This window comes from Macaca mulatta, chromosome 10, assembly GCF_049350105.2.
Source record: "Macaca mulatta isolate MMU2019108-1 chromosome 10, T2T-MMU8v2.0, whole genome shotgun sequence".
NCBI lineage: Eukaryota > Metazoa > Chordata > Mammalia > Primates > Cercopithecidae > Macaca > Macaca mulatta.
In genome coordinates, this window is record NC_133415.1 from 93,974,693 (window position 1) to 93,991,453 (window position 16,761).

A 16,761-nucleotide genomic window follows, 5' to 3' on the forward strand; every position below is an offset into this window, starting at 1 on the left:
ATTTGGAAGCATTACCTGCTCTCACAACCCAGGGAAAGTAGCCCTTAGTAAAATTCAGGTTTTTCAAACCAGCCTTAACCTTACATACAGAATTTATCATCACAATTTTTCTTTCAAATGAAATACAGCAAACTTTAGGATCAATGTTGACATCATGTTGCGTTCAATCCTGTTAAAATACTCTCAGTGCCAAATACACACTTCTGCCTTTTTTCTCTTTAGAGTCTAGAATTCTGTGGGGTTCCAAAGATGTATGTGCCTACAACCTTTTTTATGTAACCTAGGGATTAAAGGGCTTAATGTGAAGGAAAATATATTTACACTATTCATCTTGGAAAGCTCTCATTTTGGTGAGTTCTATTAGAGAAAATAAGACACAAGCTCATTAAAAATATATACATATATATTCTGAGCCTGGCATCTTGGTATAAAATTCAAAACGTTTTAAATCTGTGTATTAATAAGACTAACATAGACCTAAGTGTGAAGACTAAAATATTAAAGCTTGTAGGTGATATCATGGTAGAATATGACCTTAGAGTAGATTCCTTAGGACAGAGAAACACCAACAAGAGAAACAGTTGACTAAATGGACTTCATTAAAATTAAAAATGTATGTTCAACAAAAGACACTGCTAAAATAAATACAGAATTTACAGACTAAAAGAAAATATTTGCAACATGTTTATCTGGCAAAGGGCTTATATCCATACTATACAAAGAATTCCTATAGCTCCATAATAAAAAGACAGACATTCCCATAATAAAAAAAGCAAAAGACTTAAACATATACTATACAAAAGAAGATACAGGAATGGTCAATAAATAAGCAAATGAAAGAGTACTCGACATCACTAATTATCAGTGGAGTGAAGATTTAGCCACAGGGAGATACGAATTCCAGTTCTAGGTATTTTTACCTCAAGTGAAATAAAAACATATTTGTCCATGAAAAGACTTGTACAAGAATGTTCATAGCAGTGCTATATTCATAAGAGTGGAAACATCCCAGAATAGATAACACATTATGGTACAGTCATAGAATATACTATATTTATCAGCAGTTAAAGAAGGGAACTACTTATATATTCAACAACATGGATGAATCTTAAAAACACGTTAAAGGCCAGGTGTGGTTGGTGCATGCCTGTAATCCAAGCACTTTGGGAGGCCGAGGCTGGTGGATCACTTCAGGTCAGGATTTCGAGACCAGCCTGGCCAACATGGCGAAACTATGTCTCTACAAAAAAATACAAAAATTAGCCAAGGGTGGCGCACACCTGTAATCTCAGCTACTCAGGAGGCTGAGACATGGGAATTGCTTGAACCCGAGGGGCGGAGGTTGCACTGAGCCAAGATTGCACCACTGTACTCCAGCCTGGTGACAGAGCGGGATGCTGTCTCAGAGAAAAAAGAAAAAGAAAGCGTTAAAAAGGCAGACAGAGGAGTCTATACTGTGATTCTATTTATATAATCTAGACTAAGCAAAACTAATCTATGATGATAGTAATCAGATTGAAGGATCAGTGGTTGCTTGATGGAGATTGCCCGAGAAGGGAAATAAAGAGCCATGTAAGAATACTGGTAAATGTCATCTTCCCCAATACAAACGTCTGAGAAAGTTACTAGAAAACAGGGTCCAGTTTGCCTTCTCACCCCCAACTTTGTAATCTTGAATCCAGATCCTGATTCCACCCAACCACTCTGCTGAATGGATAGCAGCTATATTAGAGAGACAATATAGTGGGCCTGCTAGTTTAAAGAAGTCACCCAAAGAATGTCATCTACAATCAGTTAAATTAGATTTTTACCCATTACTGAAGTGTGATTGAATTAGGGAAAGAGGAGAGGTGGTCAAAGGCAGCCTTCTCCAGTGGATTCCTTGTCTTCTTGAGATGGTTTTGTGATACCTTGCCTGGAAGACCTAGGTGGTTAGTTTATTTTCTAAAAGTTGTCTAAGAAAGTTTGTTTAGGGCATTGAACACTGCAGGGACAAGCATACTTCTTGGAGGCCAGCCATCTCCTGCTAGATCTAAGCGGGGTGGCTTCTGCCCCCACCTCCATCTCAGCTTGAGAGAATCCTGGATCCTTTGTGCAGGAGCCCAGCCAGCCTGTGAAGAAAAGTTGGTCTGGTAGTATCCTGTGAATGACTTAAGGCTTGGGTTTTTCTAAATCTCATTTGCCTGACTCCTACCTTACATTCCAGTGGTGTGACTAAGGAACTGAGCAAACGTAACCCTAGGGGACTTTGAAACAGGCTTTGGTAGCCTGTGTGCATTAGAGTGAGGGGAAAGAGGCCACTTCTGAGCTGGGTACTCTACTGTTGAAGGTGAGCCTTTTGTGTCCAATTTTTCCGTGCATGTGTAAGAACAGTTGTCATGGAGATTTTCTACTGACTTGTGCATGAGGACAGCTTGTATCTCACCTTTTCTAATTCACCCTGTTAAATGTCAAAATGTACTAAGACTTAGGTATTTTTTCTGCGTCACCAACTACTAAATCACCAACCCATAATAGCAGGTAGTTACTGAAACTCCTGTTTTATAGCCAGACAAGTACATACCAGTGGCACACATGATTGTGAGAGTGCTGACTCCTTAGCTTTACTGTTGTAAGCTTTTAATTTCTGAGTACTTTCAGGATCGAGAAGTGGAAGACATTGTTGCTCTAGGTACCTCATGCTTATGCACACCCAGAAGGCTGGTTCTGCCCCCACCCCACCGCCCACCCCTTTTCTTTGATAGGGTCATCCTCTGTTACCCAGGCTGAAAGGCTGGCTATCTTCACCACAGGTCTTATGTCTCTAGGACCATGGGCCCACGTCATAGTCAGGAACCAGGCATGTGTGGGCAGAAATCACTACCACTTTCCTTTGTTGTGGGTGGGGAAATTAAGAGCAGAGATTCTTGGATTCTTAAATTCCTTCTCTATGTTTATGTCATGTAGTCTGTTTTATGCTGTTTTATGTAACCCCCTGCTTCTGGGATTTCTTGAAATTTTTCCCTTCTCACTTGTCATAATTGGCTCTTGCTTGTGAGTCTATTTTCATTCAGCTTGGTAGCAGAAATTCTTCTTCACTATTGTTTAGATTCAGTTTTCACACGGTTTTAATAACCCTTCATTGGCTTTAGAATCAACTTTTAACCCTTCCACCAAAAGCTCTTATTTTTTTTCAAGGCTTTCCAGAAACATAGTTCCTCTCAGTCTCATCAAGAAATGCTTTGAAATGCAGAAGTTAGAAAATGGTGAATAAGTATGGTTGTTCCTGGAAGTCATTGTGTCCTTAGTAATTACATGTTGTAGTCTTTGGTTCTGTGTCTCTGACAGCTTCACCACACTGTAATTTAATGGAATTCACTTAGATTTAATGGAATTCAGTCCTAGTAGAAAACTGCTATTGGGTCGCAGAGTTGGCAGCAAGGCTGTGAAACTGATGTGGGAATGAGGGTGATTATATGCTTTGTGTTGACAGAATTTAGTTTTTGGGACATCCCATGTGGGTTTTTCCCAGGAACATAAACATTTTACAGAATTAAAACTAGAAACTTTCTTCTGGGAAAGCCTCAGAAGTCAGTTGTGCTTGGCAGTGAGATGGGACAGTGTGCATTCTTATCAGGTTAAATGTGCCAAACTCTCTCTTCAGTACTATTCTTTTTTACCTTTGCTTAAGGTCAAGTTCCTGCTCTTTTATTCAACATGTCGCTTTGTCACCCATGCTGGAGTGCAGTGGCATGATCTCGGCTCACTGCAACCTCTGCCCCCTGTGTTCAAGCAATTCTTGTGCCTTAACCTCCCGATTAGCTAGCCGGGATTACAGACTTGCATCACCTTGCCTGGCTATATTCAAAGTCTGCCTTTACTACACTGTCCCGAAGTAATCTGCCTTTGGGTTTGGGTCTTTATAGGGTGAGAAGGACTGGCAGAAATACGAGACTGCTCGGCGGCTGAAAAAATGTGTGGACAAGATCCGGAACCAGTATCGAGAAGACTGGAAGTCCAAAGAAATGAAAGTCCGGCAGAGAGCTGTAGCCCTGTACTTCATCGACAAGGTGAGAGCATCTTCCCATCGGCATTGTCTAGTGTTGAGCTTAACAAAGGGAGTTTCTGCTCTGCCCCAGGCCCTGTGCCACATACTATATATCACAACTCAACACACATAGAAATATATTTGTGTGTATAACTGAATCAGAAGTTGCACAGAACAATGCTTAGCCTTACTGTGAGCAGTAGATTCTGATTTTTTTTTTTTTACTTTATTTCATTCCTTTAGAAAGTTGGTTATAACTTATAAAATTGGTTAAATAAACCATGCAGGTATCACCATTATATAGTTTTAAAGACCATGCTCTAGAGGAGATCGATTTCTTGGTACTCACGAGAAGAAAAAGAAGTTCATGTTTTTCCCCCAGTCTTGTGTTTTAACATAAGTTCTGACTTGTCTCAAAATTCACACTAGCTTTTTAAGTTTGATTGCCCAGAGTAGCAGCACTCCCTCATTTGCTGCCTTATTTATTTTTTTTTGTTTTCTCCATCCCCATTTCAGAGGACAGAACAGACAGAAGAGGAGCTTGAATATTTAACATCCCTCTAGATTTCATAGTGGGTGGGGGAGGAAGTAACACTGCAGAATCCAGAGTTTCCAGGCCATGCTGACTGATGCTGTAGCTTCAAACAGAATTGGGAGGCTTCTGTTTTGGATTCCCAGAAATTGTATAAGGGTCAAAAGGCCGGGCGTGGTGGCTCATGCCTGTAATCTCAGCACTTTGGGAGTCCGAGGCAGGTGGATCACGAGGTCAAGAGATCGAGACCATCCTGGCCAACGTGGTGAAACCCCATCTCTACTAAACATACAAAAAAAATTGGCCAGGCGTGGTGGTGGACACCTGTAGTCCCAGCTACTTGGGAGGCTGAGGCAGGAGAATCACTTGAACCAGAGAGGCGAAGGTTGCAGTGAGCCAAGATTGCGCCACTGCACTCCAGCCTGGTGACACAGCAAGAGTCTGTCTCATGCTCACCTTTTCTTTCTTTCCTGGGCAGCTTGCTTTGAGAGCAGGCAATGAAAAGGAGGAAGGAGAAACAGCGGATACTGTGGGTTGCTGCTCACTTCGTGTGGAGCACATCAATCTACACCCAGAGCTGGATGGTCAGGAATATGTGGTAGAGTTTGACTTCCTTGGGAAGGACTCCATCAGATACTATAACAAGGTCCCTGTTGAGAAACGAGTAAGTTAACGTAGCCTGTACTGTCTGGCTTGTTTTTCATTATTCAACAAGCATGGGTTGACTGCTTTTTTGTGTGTTCTGCACTTTGCTGGGCACCAGCAAAAGTGACTTGAGACAGGCATTGTGGCACATGCCTGTAGACCCAGCTACTCAGAAGGCTGAGACAGGAGAATCACCAGAGACCAAAAGTTTGAGGCTGTAGTGTGCTGTGATCACACCTGTGAATAACCACTGCACTCCAGCCTGGGCAAAATAGTGAGACTCTGCCTCTCAAATTAAAATAAAAATAAATGACTTGAAAGAGGAGAGGTATTATTTGGTATCTTGTGTACCCCCTTTTAGTCACTGTCCCGCCCTGTGCTATCTTCTGGTAGCAGTATTCAATTGAGTGGCCTTCTGTAGCAGTATTCATTGGAGCATGCTGTAGAATAGGCCCTTACAGCAAATTCAGCATATGATTTAACTGTCTCTTAGTATCCCCTGGTCATGTGGCACATTTGTCACTTTGCATCTTTGCTCAGCCTCTCTCCAGCTCCTGAGTGAAAGGTTAATCTGTTAGTCCCCAGATCTCTGAGCCCATCACTGAAGAGGGTGCTACAGATCTATAGTCCCAATCTAATCTTTTCCATAGTATTGGGCTTGAACCAGAGACGTATAGTGTGCAGGATCCTAATAATCCAGCCCATCAGCAGTCCTCTTCTTATAAGGACACTATAATCAGTAATTAGGTTTTGCTAGCTGTGGAAGTACTCTGTATGAGAGACTAAAGAGATTTGACAATTAAATGTAATACCTGACCTCAGATTGGATTCTGTACTGGTGAGATAAAGGGCATCATCAGGTAAACTGACAAAATTGGACTGTGGACAGTAGATTAGATAACAGTATGTATCAATGTAAATTTTTGAAGCTGATAAATACTGTGTAAATGTAAGGGAATATCTATTTTTAGAACATACACACTGAAATGTTTGGGACCATATTATAAGTACTTATAAATGTACTTTAGGACCATATGATAAGTAAGTGCTTATAAATGGCTCAGAACAAATAATTATGTATATATATCTGTAAATATACACATGGAGAGAGTGAGCATACATGCGCACTGTGCAAATGGTGAATGGGGTGAAACGTTAACAGTGAATCTCAGTGACGATGTATGCATCTTCCTTGTGCCTTTTTCTTTGCAAGTTTCTTTAAGTTTGGAATTATTTCTAAAGTTAGGATTTTTTCAAAGAATAATAATTAGGATTCACTTTGTCTTCTAGGTTTTTAAGAACCTACAACTATTTATGGAGAACAAGCAGCCTGAGGATGATCTTTTTGATAGACTCAATGTGAGTAGACAAAGCACACTATGTTGGAGTCCCAGCCAGAGCCTTACAGTACCTAAAGCGGGGGAGAGTTGCTGGCAGACGACTTGGGCTCTCCCTTTAGCCTGGCCTGCTCTGTGGCATCCCATACACACTGTCTTCCTCCCTCTGAGCCCACAGTGAATCTGCAGTCACGAGAAGACACATCTGCTGCAGAACAGCTGCTAAAGCACTCAGGGTGGGGGGTAGACAAGCCCTACCTTTTATCCTTCCCTGCTTCTGCAGCACTTTCACTTCACTGGATGCCCAGCCACCCCTGCTGGAGACCCAAAACCTGTCCCTGATATCCTAATAGGGAAGGACAAATTTGCTTTATTGGTCTGTTAAGCCCACCAACCTGGGCCAGGCTTGGTGGCTCATGCCTGTTACCGGAGCACTTTGGGAGGTCAAGTAGGGCAGATCCCTTGAGGTCAGGAGTTTGAGACCAGCCTGGGCAACATGGCAAAACCAATATCCAGGCATGGTAGTCCACACCTGTAGTCCCAGCTACTTAAGAGCCTCAGGGGGATTGCATGAGCCCAGGAGATGGAGGCTGCAGTGAACAAGATTGCACCACTGCACTCCAGGCTGGGTGTCAGAGTGAGACCCTGTCATACACACACAGAAAGACTGAAATACTTCATAGAGAGGCATCATGTAACCCTGTATTCTGGAATTCTTTTCCTCTTTCCCTAACTTCCCACTTGTAGGGCAATAAACCGACAAGATTGTGACTGCACTGGCATAAATTACTCCTAGGACTGCCAGAAGGAGCAGGTAGTAAAGCTTTGACCTAAATCTCTGTTGCTTTGTCTCCTCCAGACTGGTATTCTGAATAAGCATCTTCAGGATCTCATGGAGGGCTTGACAGCCAAGGTATTCCGTACATACAACGCCTCCATCACGCTACAGCAGCAGCTAAAAGAACTCACAGCCCGTAAGTATTGCTTGGCCAGACAGGGCCCACACCCCTACTAATGGTATCCGGTGTCCTTGCTTAGCTAAGTCTTAGAGTCAGTTCTACTTTTTTTCCCTACCATTGTGGTCACTTTTTCGCTTTAGACCTCTAGTAGCCAGCTAATGCTATGCTTAGTTGTATAAACATAGGATCAGTACTGTTTCCCCCTTCCCACCCCTAACTTCAAGATTAATTTCATGGAATGCTGACAGCTTTTCACCTGCTATGAAAATGCCTGCATTTGTGTTTTATACGTATATTACTTAAAAGCCCACAGAGTGAAGACAGTGCTGTGATGTTCTGTTAAATTGGAGAGAGTAAAGTTGTCATGGTTACCAGAAAAATACAGGAACAAGTCCTTCCCCTGAAGTTTCTGTCATTTTTTTTCCCCATAAGAGAGTAGATACTTTCTATAGCTGATTTTTAGAATATCATCACCAAGATCCATGGGCTTTTTTTTCCTGGAGCCCAGTCACTATTGAATTTCCACTGCCCTCTGTAAATACGTCAAGTGGCCTTAAAATATGAACCAGAAAAGCCAGAGGTAGGTATGTTGAGGGTCATTATTTTAAGGTGGTAGAAAGAATGCCACACTATACAAATAAAAACAATTTTTTTGGATGGCATTTATAATTTTTCTTTTTAAATAAGATACTACCAGGCCAGGTGCAGTGGCTCACACCTGTAATCCCAGCACTTGGGTAGCCAAGGCAGGAGAATCACTTGAACCCAGGAGTTCCAGACCAGCCTGGGCAACATAGTGAGACCTTGTCTCTACAAAAATTTCTGAAAATTAGGCAGGCATGGCAGTGTGCACCTGTAGTCCCAGCTGCCTGGGAGGCTGAGCCCAGGAGTTTAGGGCTGTAATGAGCTATGACCATACCACCGTACTCCAGCCTGGGTGACAGAGTGAGACCCTATCTCTAAAATAATAATAATCATAAAATACTACTACCACCTGTGGCTTAAAACTTTTAAACTTTTAATGTCCCTTCAATTCCTCATTCTGTTCTGGCTATATTGGGTGGAGAGGTGGGGAGGTAGGGAGTGGCCAGCATAGAACTTAGGAATATGGGCAACAAACCATAGTAATAGCAGCAGCACCTATGATGAGCATATGGGTGGGGAGGAAGCAAGGAGATGAAGGGTCCCTAGTCAAGTTCCCTGAGTAAAAAGAAAGATGTAGATTTTATTATATTACCTAGACTCAGAGTTCCTCTTATGATGGGAATTTACCCAGCCCAAGCTTACATATAAACTTACTACTATCATTTTCTTAAGACTATTGACTCAAATTTTGACCTTAGTCCTTGGGGGCAACTTGAATTAATCATCTGAGTAAGATAAGGGCCAGCAGAATCATGGGGACAAGGCACTGGGGGAAGACATACTGTGTGTTCACTTTTGGCGTGCAAACTGACCCTCCTGCTACCATGTTCCTTTCTTTACAGCGGATGAGAACATCCCAGCGAAGATCCTTTCTTATAACCGTGCTAATCGAGCTGTTGCAATTCTTTGTAACCATCAGAGGGCACCACCAAAAACTTTTGAGAAGTCTATGATGAACTTACAATCTAAGGTATCTTGGATAAAATGAAGGGAACTGTGTCTGCTGTGGGCAGATCATCTGCAAATGAGAGGATTTGGGGCTGGGATATCAGCAGGCCAGTTCTGGGTCTGTTGTAGAAGGTCTATGCTAAAGATAAACAAATGGAAATATGATAGTAGTTAATCTCTAATCAAGACACTGAATATCAGAGTACCCATTGTTCAAGAAATCTTTCTTCTACAGATAGAAGTTCTATACTGGCCACTCCCTATTTTGAAAAACTAACTTTGATGTACATTCTAATTGCTAATTACTGTCCTTATTGTACATGAGGAAAGTGGATTTAAAGAGTCTTCATAATTCCTTGCCACAGCTCAGAAATACAGCCATTTCCAAATTAGATTGTTTCAAATTGAAAAGATGATGAAACAATTATATATTTAAAGTCTTTCCAATCCTAGCATAGCTATTTTTATTTTTACGCATTCCACATGAATCATATTTTTATATAGTTCATCATCAAACATCTGTTGAATACTGGCCATGTGCCAGACAAGTTGCTGCCCTAGACGGAAAGACTGGTGTGCAAATAGGTGCTATTCCTTGTCCCTGAGCCTCTTTCCTCCTCCTGACTCCACCTGGTACTGAGCTTTTAAACCATAAGGCACTTAACATTTGATGATGAACATTTTTGTGTTAGCAATGACTTCATAACTAATTCATCCTAACGTGGTGGTCCACAGTGAGAATTTGCAGATATTTCATTATAGAACAGATATAAAGGGTTAAAAAGGAAACAAATTATATTGAAATACAGTTATCAAAATACATTTTAAAGTCCGATACAGTAATAGATGTGCTTCCTTATTAAGGTCTTGAGGTGGCTGTAGTAAATTTCAAGGTAGTAATTAATTAATATCAATGATACTTTAAGATTTCTGCAGCAATTCAAATATGAAATGAAAATGTCTAACATCTATTGATGATAAAGTCATATGTGCTGCTGCTATTATATTACTATGGTTTGTTCCCCATATTCAATTTTTTTTTTTTTTTTTTTTTTTTGAGATGGAGTCTTGCTTTGTCACCCAGGCTAGAGTGCAGTGGCCGGATCTCAGCTCACTGCAAGCTCCGCCTCCCAGGTTCACGCCATTCTCCTGGCTCAGCCTCCCGCGTAGCTGGGACTACAGGCGCCCGCCACCTCGCCCGGCTAGTTTTTTGTATGTTTTAGTAGAGACGGCGTTTCACCATGTTAGCCAGGATGGTCTCGATCTCCTGACCTCGTGATCCGCCCGTCTCGGCCTCCCAAAGTGCTGGGATGTTCCCCATATTCATAACTGAAGAAGAAATGCTAAATTTCAGCTAGAGGCTGGGTGCAGTGGCTCACACCTGTAATCTCAGCATTTTGGGAGGTTGAGGTGGGAGGATCACTTGAGCTGAGTAATTCAAGACCAACCCGGGCAACAGAGTGAGACCCTGTCTCTATTAAAAATTTAAAAGTAAATATAAATAAATTTCAAAAGGAGGTTATTGAAATTATAGATGTAATTTTTTTCTCATCCAAGTTCATGGAATTCTATACTTGTACAACTGGAGTTTAAGAACTACTACTATGGAATGAGACTGCATTTTAAGGCTCAGAATGTTTTCCATTTGTTGAGATTTCCTTAAGATAAGTACCCATGAGTAATACAGCTGGTTCAAAAGGTACACACAACCTATAATTTATGCTACAGATACCATCTGGCTTTCTTGAAGAGATGTACCCGTCCACAGTGAATGAATATACATCCATAGACCTCTTGAGTCCTTGGATCATATGATTGGCAGGCAAAGAACTCTATAGATGGCCCATCCTAGCAGCTCACATTTGCTGCCACTCTGTTAAATGCTGGTCATCTGGAATTGTTTATTCTCCTCATGTTATCATTCCAAGCCAGAAATAAAAGCATGAATATTCAGGTGCTGTTTACCTAATTCAGGAAGACCCCTCCCAGGAGTATGAGGAGGTCTTTTGTTGCTCTCACTCTGGAACCACTGTTTGGGCAGCCCAGGCTGCCTGCCAGACGAGCCCTCCAAGCCCAGGATTCCTCTCCTGTGTGCCCACAAAGCAAACACACGCCCCTTTTTGCCAAGTGAATCAATGGAGTCTTTGATGCTTTGAGAGAATTTGACATAGCCTGCCAATTTAGCATTCACAGAAATGGTTAAAAGATTGTGGTTTGCTACATTTCTATCCTAAAAAGAATCTGGCTAGTGGTGTCTGTGACGCTTTTGTATATAGAATCAGTCCCCTCAGTTTGGCTTTGGACAACATAGATATTGGAAGTAAGCCATTCATAGTAAAACATATTTAGTGATTCTCTCACAATGGTGGCCTCTGTTTCCAGTCTTGGGCTGTGTGTATTTAACAAACAATTCTGGGCTCAGTGAGCAGCCCAGTGTGTGTCAGACATGTTATTTACTCTGTGGAGGTTGTGTTAACCTCACAGATCAGCTAGATGGTCATAGATATGGGGTTCTTCTGTCCTCAGAGCAGCGTGAGCTCACTGACAGGGGCTCTAGCTCCATGTTGTTACCCACTGCTGTCTCTAAGCAGGAATCTAAGAACTTTCTCACCAGTGGTGCTTCAAGGATTCTAACAAGCAAGAAAGGCTGAAACTGCCCTTGTCTCTTCCCTTATAGATATGGATTCCACGAGATTTCACTTGGGAAAAAAAGCTCCACAGCTGAAAGTGTTTTCACATCCATTGAGTGACAACTAAGGTCCTTCCCACCTCAGACCTCTCTCCTTTTTATTTTATTTATTTATTTATTGAGACGGAGTCTCGCTCTGTCACCCAGGCTGGAGTGTAGTGGCGTGATCTTGGCTCACTGTAAGCTCCACCTCCCAGGTTCATGCCATTCTCCTGCCTCAGCCTCCCGAGTAGCTGGGACTACAGGCGCCCACCACCACACCTGGCTAATTTTTTGTATTTTTAGTAGAGATGGGGTTTCACCATGTTAGCCAGGATGGTCTAAATCTCCTGACCTTGTGGTCCACCCACCTCAGCCTCCCAAAGTGCTAGGATTACAGGCATAAGCCACCGCGCCCGGCAACCTCTCTCCTTTTAAAAACAGAATGCCAAAGCTAGGCCCTGCCATGTCCTGGTTTGGGACAGACTGGCTGAGCTGTTTGGCTTCCTGGGTATCTTTTAATTGCCAGTTTGTAGCCCCTTGAGTACTCTCTTCAGTGCATCCATTTGCCTTGAGAAGCTGTCGCCGCCTTCCCAGAGTACTGGTGGGATCTGAGGAACGAGCTGGGGTTGCCCAGTAGATGCAAGTATCCTGGCTCAGCTTCCTAAAGAGTAGCTCCTACAGTGTTCTTGGAATGAAAGCTAAAAACTGGCACAGGATCTAGTTGATAAACAGCTGTCATTTGTAGCAGTTCTCCCAGATGTCTGACAGCAGAGTGTTCTCTGATGGAAAGATCAGCACCCAGATTCCCAGCCCCAGCGGGTTCCTTTCCCTGAGCCCCTAGGTTACTATGCTGTAGAACCCTTGTTTCTTGCAGGATCACTGAAGAACAAATAGTTGAATTCAGTAGTCCCTGTGCATCTTCTCCCTGCCTTCATGAAGCCACCCTTGGTGTTTTTATCTGACAAACCACTGACAGAGACAGCTTGGTCCAGATAACATCTAGGTTTCACCTTATCTTGAGGGAGCCATTTTTCCTCTACAGCTCATAACCTTACCACTATTATTTCCCCTAGATTGATGCCAAGAAGGAACAGCTAGCAGATGCCCGGAGAGACCTGAAAAGTGCTAAGGCTGATGCCAAGGTCATGAAGGATGCAAAGACCAAGAAGTACGTACCTGGTATTGTAAAAGTTGGGGCGGGTGGGGAAAAGTGTGTGCAGCATCTGTCAGAGGTCCTGGGGCCCTGGCTTTTCTATGGTTTCTGAGGGATGTCTTTTGGAAATCTCTGTACTAGGGCTTTTATTGACTCAAAGTGGCAGCATGGGTACAGTGTGCTCTTGTTTAGAGCCCAGGCCTGGTTCTTGAGGACTGTGCTATTCTTCTAGGGTAGTAGAGTCAAAGAAGAAGGCTGTGCAGAGACTGGAGGAACAGTTGATGAAGCTGGAAGTTCAAGCCACAGACCGAGAGGAAAATAAACAAATTGCCTTGGGAACCTCCAAACTCAATTATCTGGACCCTAGGATCACAGTGGCTTGGTAAGTGTTGAACCTTCCTTGAGCTCCTGCTGCTAGCTTGAGAAAGGTGGAGGGCACTGGTGGCCTTCACATGCCATTCCTAAGCTGCACACTTCTAGTCCTCTGGGGAAACTTCTGGCTTCAGCTGTGTACAAGTTACTTTGGTTGCTGAACCTTGTCTGTAGATGCATTGCAACATTCTGGTTGCTCCTAAATGGTCAGTGCTGTCATACTGCCTTGTAGTGTATGTTATGTTTTTAAGAGGCAGGTTCCATCCCTATTCCTTATGGAACTTTAGGACAGGAATGGAAACTCTTAGCTTCTGGCAAAATAGGAAAGAGCCCATTCAACTCTACCCTTCAACAAAACTTTTCGTTGAAATTTTTTGCAGTTGAAGGTAGGAACAAGAGATAAAGATGAGAATAGAGATCTGAGCAACTTACACAGAGAGGCAGAGGGGTCTTTAACAAAGGCAGATAAATATTAGGTTTCTCTCTGTGTGTCACACACACTGTCACATAACATCTGAAATAAGTGGCTTTGTTTTGGAAGATGTTTAGTTTGAGCTGTTAAGTTCTGAGCATAGGTGGAGATATCCTCCCCTATGGCACTTGCTAGTCCGGGCTAAAGGTTCCACCTAACTCTTTTGTACCTCTTTCTGCTCGTTTTGCCTTGTTTGGTGCTAGAGGTTTGGTTAGCTCTTAAAAGGCAATATAGTATAGGGTTAAGAACATGGAGAAAAACTGCTTGGGTTCAAATTTCAGGTCACTTACCACCTAGCTGTTTGAGAAAATCAGTAAATTACCTAACGTCTCTGCCTCAGTTTCTTCATCTGTACCTTTTTTACTTGTACATCTGCAGAAGCACCTACTTTAGAGATCACTGCCAAGATTAAATGAGTTGATCACATAAAACCTTTAGAACATGCTTGGTGCACTATTAATTTGCATCCTCACTAGACAGACGTGAAAGAGAAGATGGAACATCTGACCCTGGGCTTCAGATATGGGCCATTGCTGAGTCACCCTAATCCCCCTTATTTCTCCTTTGTTTGCAGGTGCAAGAAGTGGGGCGTCCCAATTGAGAAGATTTACAACAAAACCCAGCGGGAAAAGTTTGCCTGGGCCATTGACATGGCTGATGAAGACTACGAGTTTTAGCCAGTCTCAAGAGGCAGGGTTCTGTGAAAAGGAACAGTGTGGTTTGGGAAAGATGGATAAACTGAGCCTCGCTTGCCCTCGTGCCTGGGGGAGAGAGGCAGCAAGTCTTAACAAACCAACATCTTTGCGAAAAGATAAACCTGGAGATATTATAAGGGAGAGCTGAGCCAGTTGTCCTATGGACAACTTATTTAAAAATATTTCAGATATCAAAATTCTAGCTGTATGATTTGTTTTGAATTTTGTTTTTATTTTCAAGAGGGCAAGTGAATGGGAATTTGTCAGCGTTCTACCAGGCAAATTCACTGTTTCACTGAAATGTTTGGATTCTCTTAGCTACTGTATGCAAAGTCCGATTATATTGGTGCGTTTTTACAGTTAGGGTTTTGCAATAACTTCTATATTTTAATAGAAATAAATTCCTAAACTCCCTCCCCTCTCCCCCATTTCAGGAATTTAAAATTAAGTAGAACAAAAAACCCAGCGCACCTGTTAGAGATGTCACTCTCTATTGTCATGGGGATCAATTTTCATTAAACTTGAAGCAGTTGTGGCTTTGGCAGTGTTTTGGTTCAGACACCTGTTCACAGAAAAGCATGATGGGAAAATATTTCCTGACTTGAGTGTTCCTTTTTAAATGTGAATTTTTATTTTTAATTATTTTAAAATATTTAAACCTTTTTCTTGATCTTAAAGATCGTGTAGATTGGGGTTGGGGAGGGATGAAGGGCGAGTGAGTCTAAGGATAATGAAATAATCAGTGACTGAAACCATTTTCCCATCATCCTTTGTTCTGAGCATTCACTGTACCCTTTAAGATATCCATCTTTTTGTTTTTAACCCTAATCTTTCACTTGAAAGATTTTATTGTATAAAAAGTTCCACAGGTCAATAAATTTAGAGGAAAATGAGTATTTGGTCCAAAAAAGAAAAATAATCAAGATTTTAGGGCTTTTATTTTTTCTTTTGTAATTGTGTAAAAAATGGAAAAAAAACATAAAAAGCAGAATTTTAATGTGAAGACATTTTTTGCTATAATCATTAGTTTTAGAGGCATTGTTAGTTTAGTGTGTGTGCAGAGTCCATTTCCCACATCTTTCCTCAAGTATCTTCTATTTTTATCATGAATTCCCTTTTAATCAACTGTAGGTTATTTAAAATAAATTCCTACAACTTAACGGAAACTTAAGTGTCTGCCTCTTTGTTACAAAGGGCCTCAGGCCAGAGTTGGGGCTGGGACTTAGTGTGGGATGAGGTCTCACCACTCAGGTCAGCAAGAGTAGATTCCTCCCAGGAGCAGATGAGGTAGGGCCTGGCCTGGAAAGGGGTGTGTGTGCCTGTCCTGCTGCTGTGGGTGTGGGTTAAAGGGGATCCAAAGTCCATATCCTTAGATGAAGACAGGAAAGGAAGGGAGGGTGCAAAATATCCACAGTAAGAGGTGTGGTGCAAAGACAGTATCAGAGGCCTAGCGTAGATAAAGTATATTGAGCAGGATGTTGCAGCTGTATTTGAGAGTCAAAAGTTTTGGAGAGCTTTCCATGTGTACTGGCCAAAAGCAGAAGGGAGCTGCTTTGAGTGAGTTTGCTCATGTGGCTAAGCTTACAATCAGGATGGGGAGAATTAAGGTTCCAGATCCCAGAAGCCCCTTCCCAGGTGGGATGCAAACTTCTCCCTGCATTGACTGCTTAATTGAAAGAGGCAGTGTGGTCTCTGACCACTTTCTGATGCTCCAGATACCTTAGCTGGCTATGGTCTCCACAAAAATTGTTCCTTTGCTCATCCTAAATTATAGGTAAGTCTGGAATTCAGAATGAAAGGTGAGGTCTCTAGGTCAAATGGACTACAGGGAGCAGGAAGGCCAGAAGGGTCAGAATTGGTAAATTAATGGAAGGGCTCTGGGCCCTCTAGCTTGTTAGCACGAGCAGGTAGGTGTCTTCGGGGAGGCGAACCCATAGTCTCTGTTCTCCCTGAGGCTGGAGGCAGGGCTGGTACTAGGCCTACAACACAATCCTAGAGGTCCTTGGCAGCCTGTATTTTCATTAACCAGTGAAAAAGGCAGCATTCACCCCAGGGAATAAGGGAGGTTATGTAGCCATCACTGCTTTGGAGCAGAGAGACTCCAGCCAGGTGTTTTTGAATTCTGTGTTGAGGTAGCTGGCCACTGAATGTAGGGAATACAACAGAGAGGATCTTTTGGTACCCATTTGATACACTGTGGCTGGTAGGTAGGTGATAAGTGGACCTCAGATGCCACAGCTAGGGGACAAACTGGTCCAGAACTAGAAGGTCAGGTAAGAGGGCCTTGCAGGCAGAAGACCTTGCT

At 42.4% G+C, this 16,761-nt stretch overlaps 1 protein-coding gene and 1 long non-coding RNA gene across 3 annotated transcripts in view; one reads left to right on the forward strand and one right to left on the reverse strand.

Moving 5' to 3' along the window:
* Window positions 1-16,761, forward strand: part of TOP1 (DNA topoisomerase I) — a 103,188-nt gene that overhangs the window by 79,934 nt on the left and 6,493 nt on the right. The window contains 8 exon segments of one of the 2 annotated variants that reach the window (NM_001266512.2): window positions 3,906-4,049; window positions 5,038-5,223; window positions 6,495-6,563; window positions 7,401-7,515; window positions 8,988-9,115; window positions 12,838-12,932; window positions 13,150-13,299; window positions 14,336-15,016. In NM_001266512.2, the coding sequence (NP_001253441.1) occupies window positions 3,906-4,049; window positions 5,038-5,223; window positions 6,495-6,563; window positions 7,401-7,515; window positions 8,988-9,115; window positions 12,838-12,932; window positions 13,150-13,299; window positions 14,336-14,438 (990 nt within the window). In that variant the 3' untranslated portion in view covers window positions 14,439-15,016. 2 annotated transcript variants of the gene reach the window in all.
* Window positions 582-5,209, reverse strand: LOC144332170 (uncharacterized). The gene is made up of 2 exons (XR_013399954.1): window positions 5,016-5,209; window positions 582-1,397 (listed from the first exon to the last, which is right to left on the reverse strand). It is a non-coding gene; the product is annotated as an uncharacterized LOC144332170 (long non-coding RNA).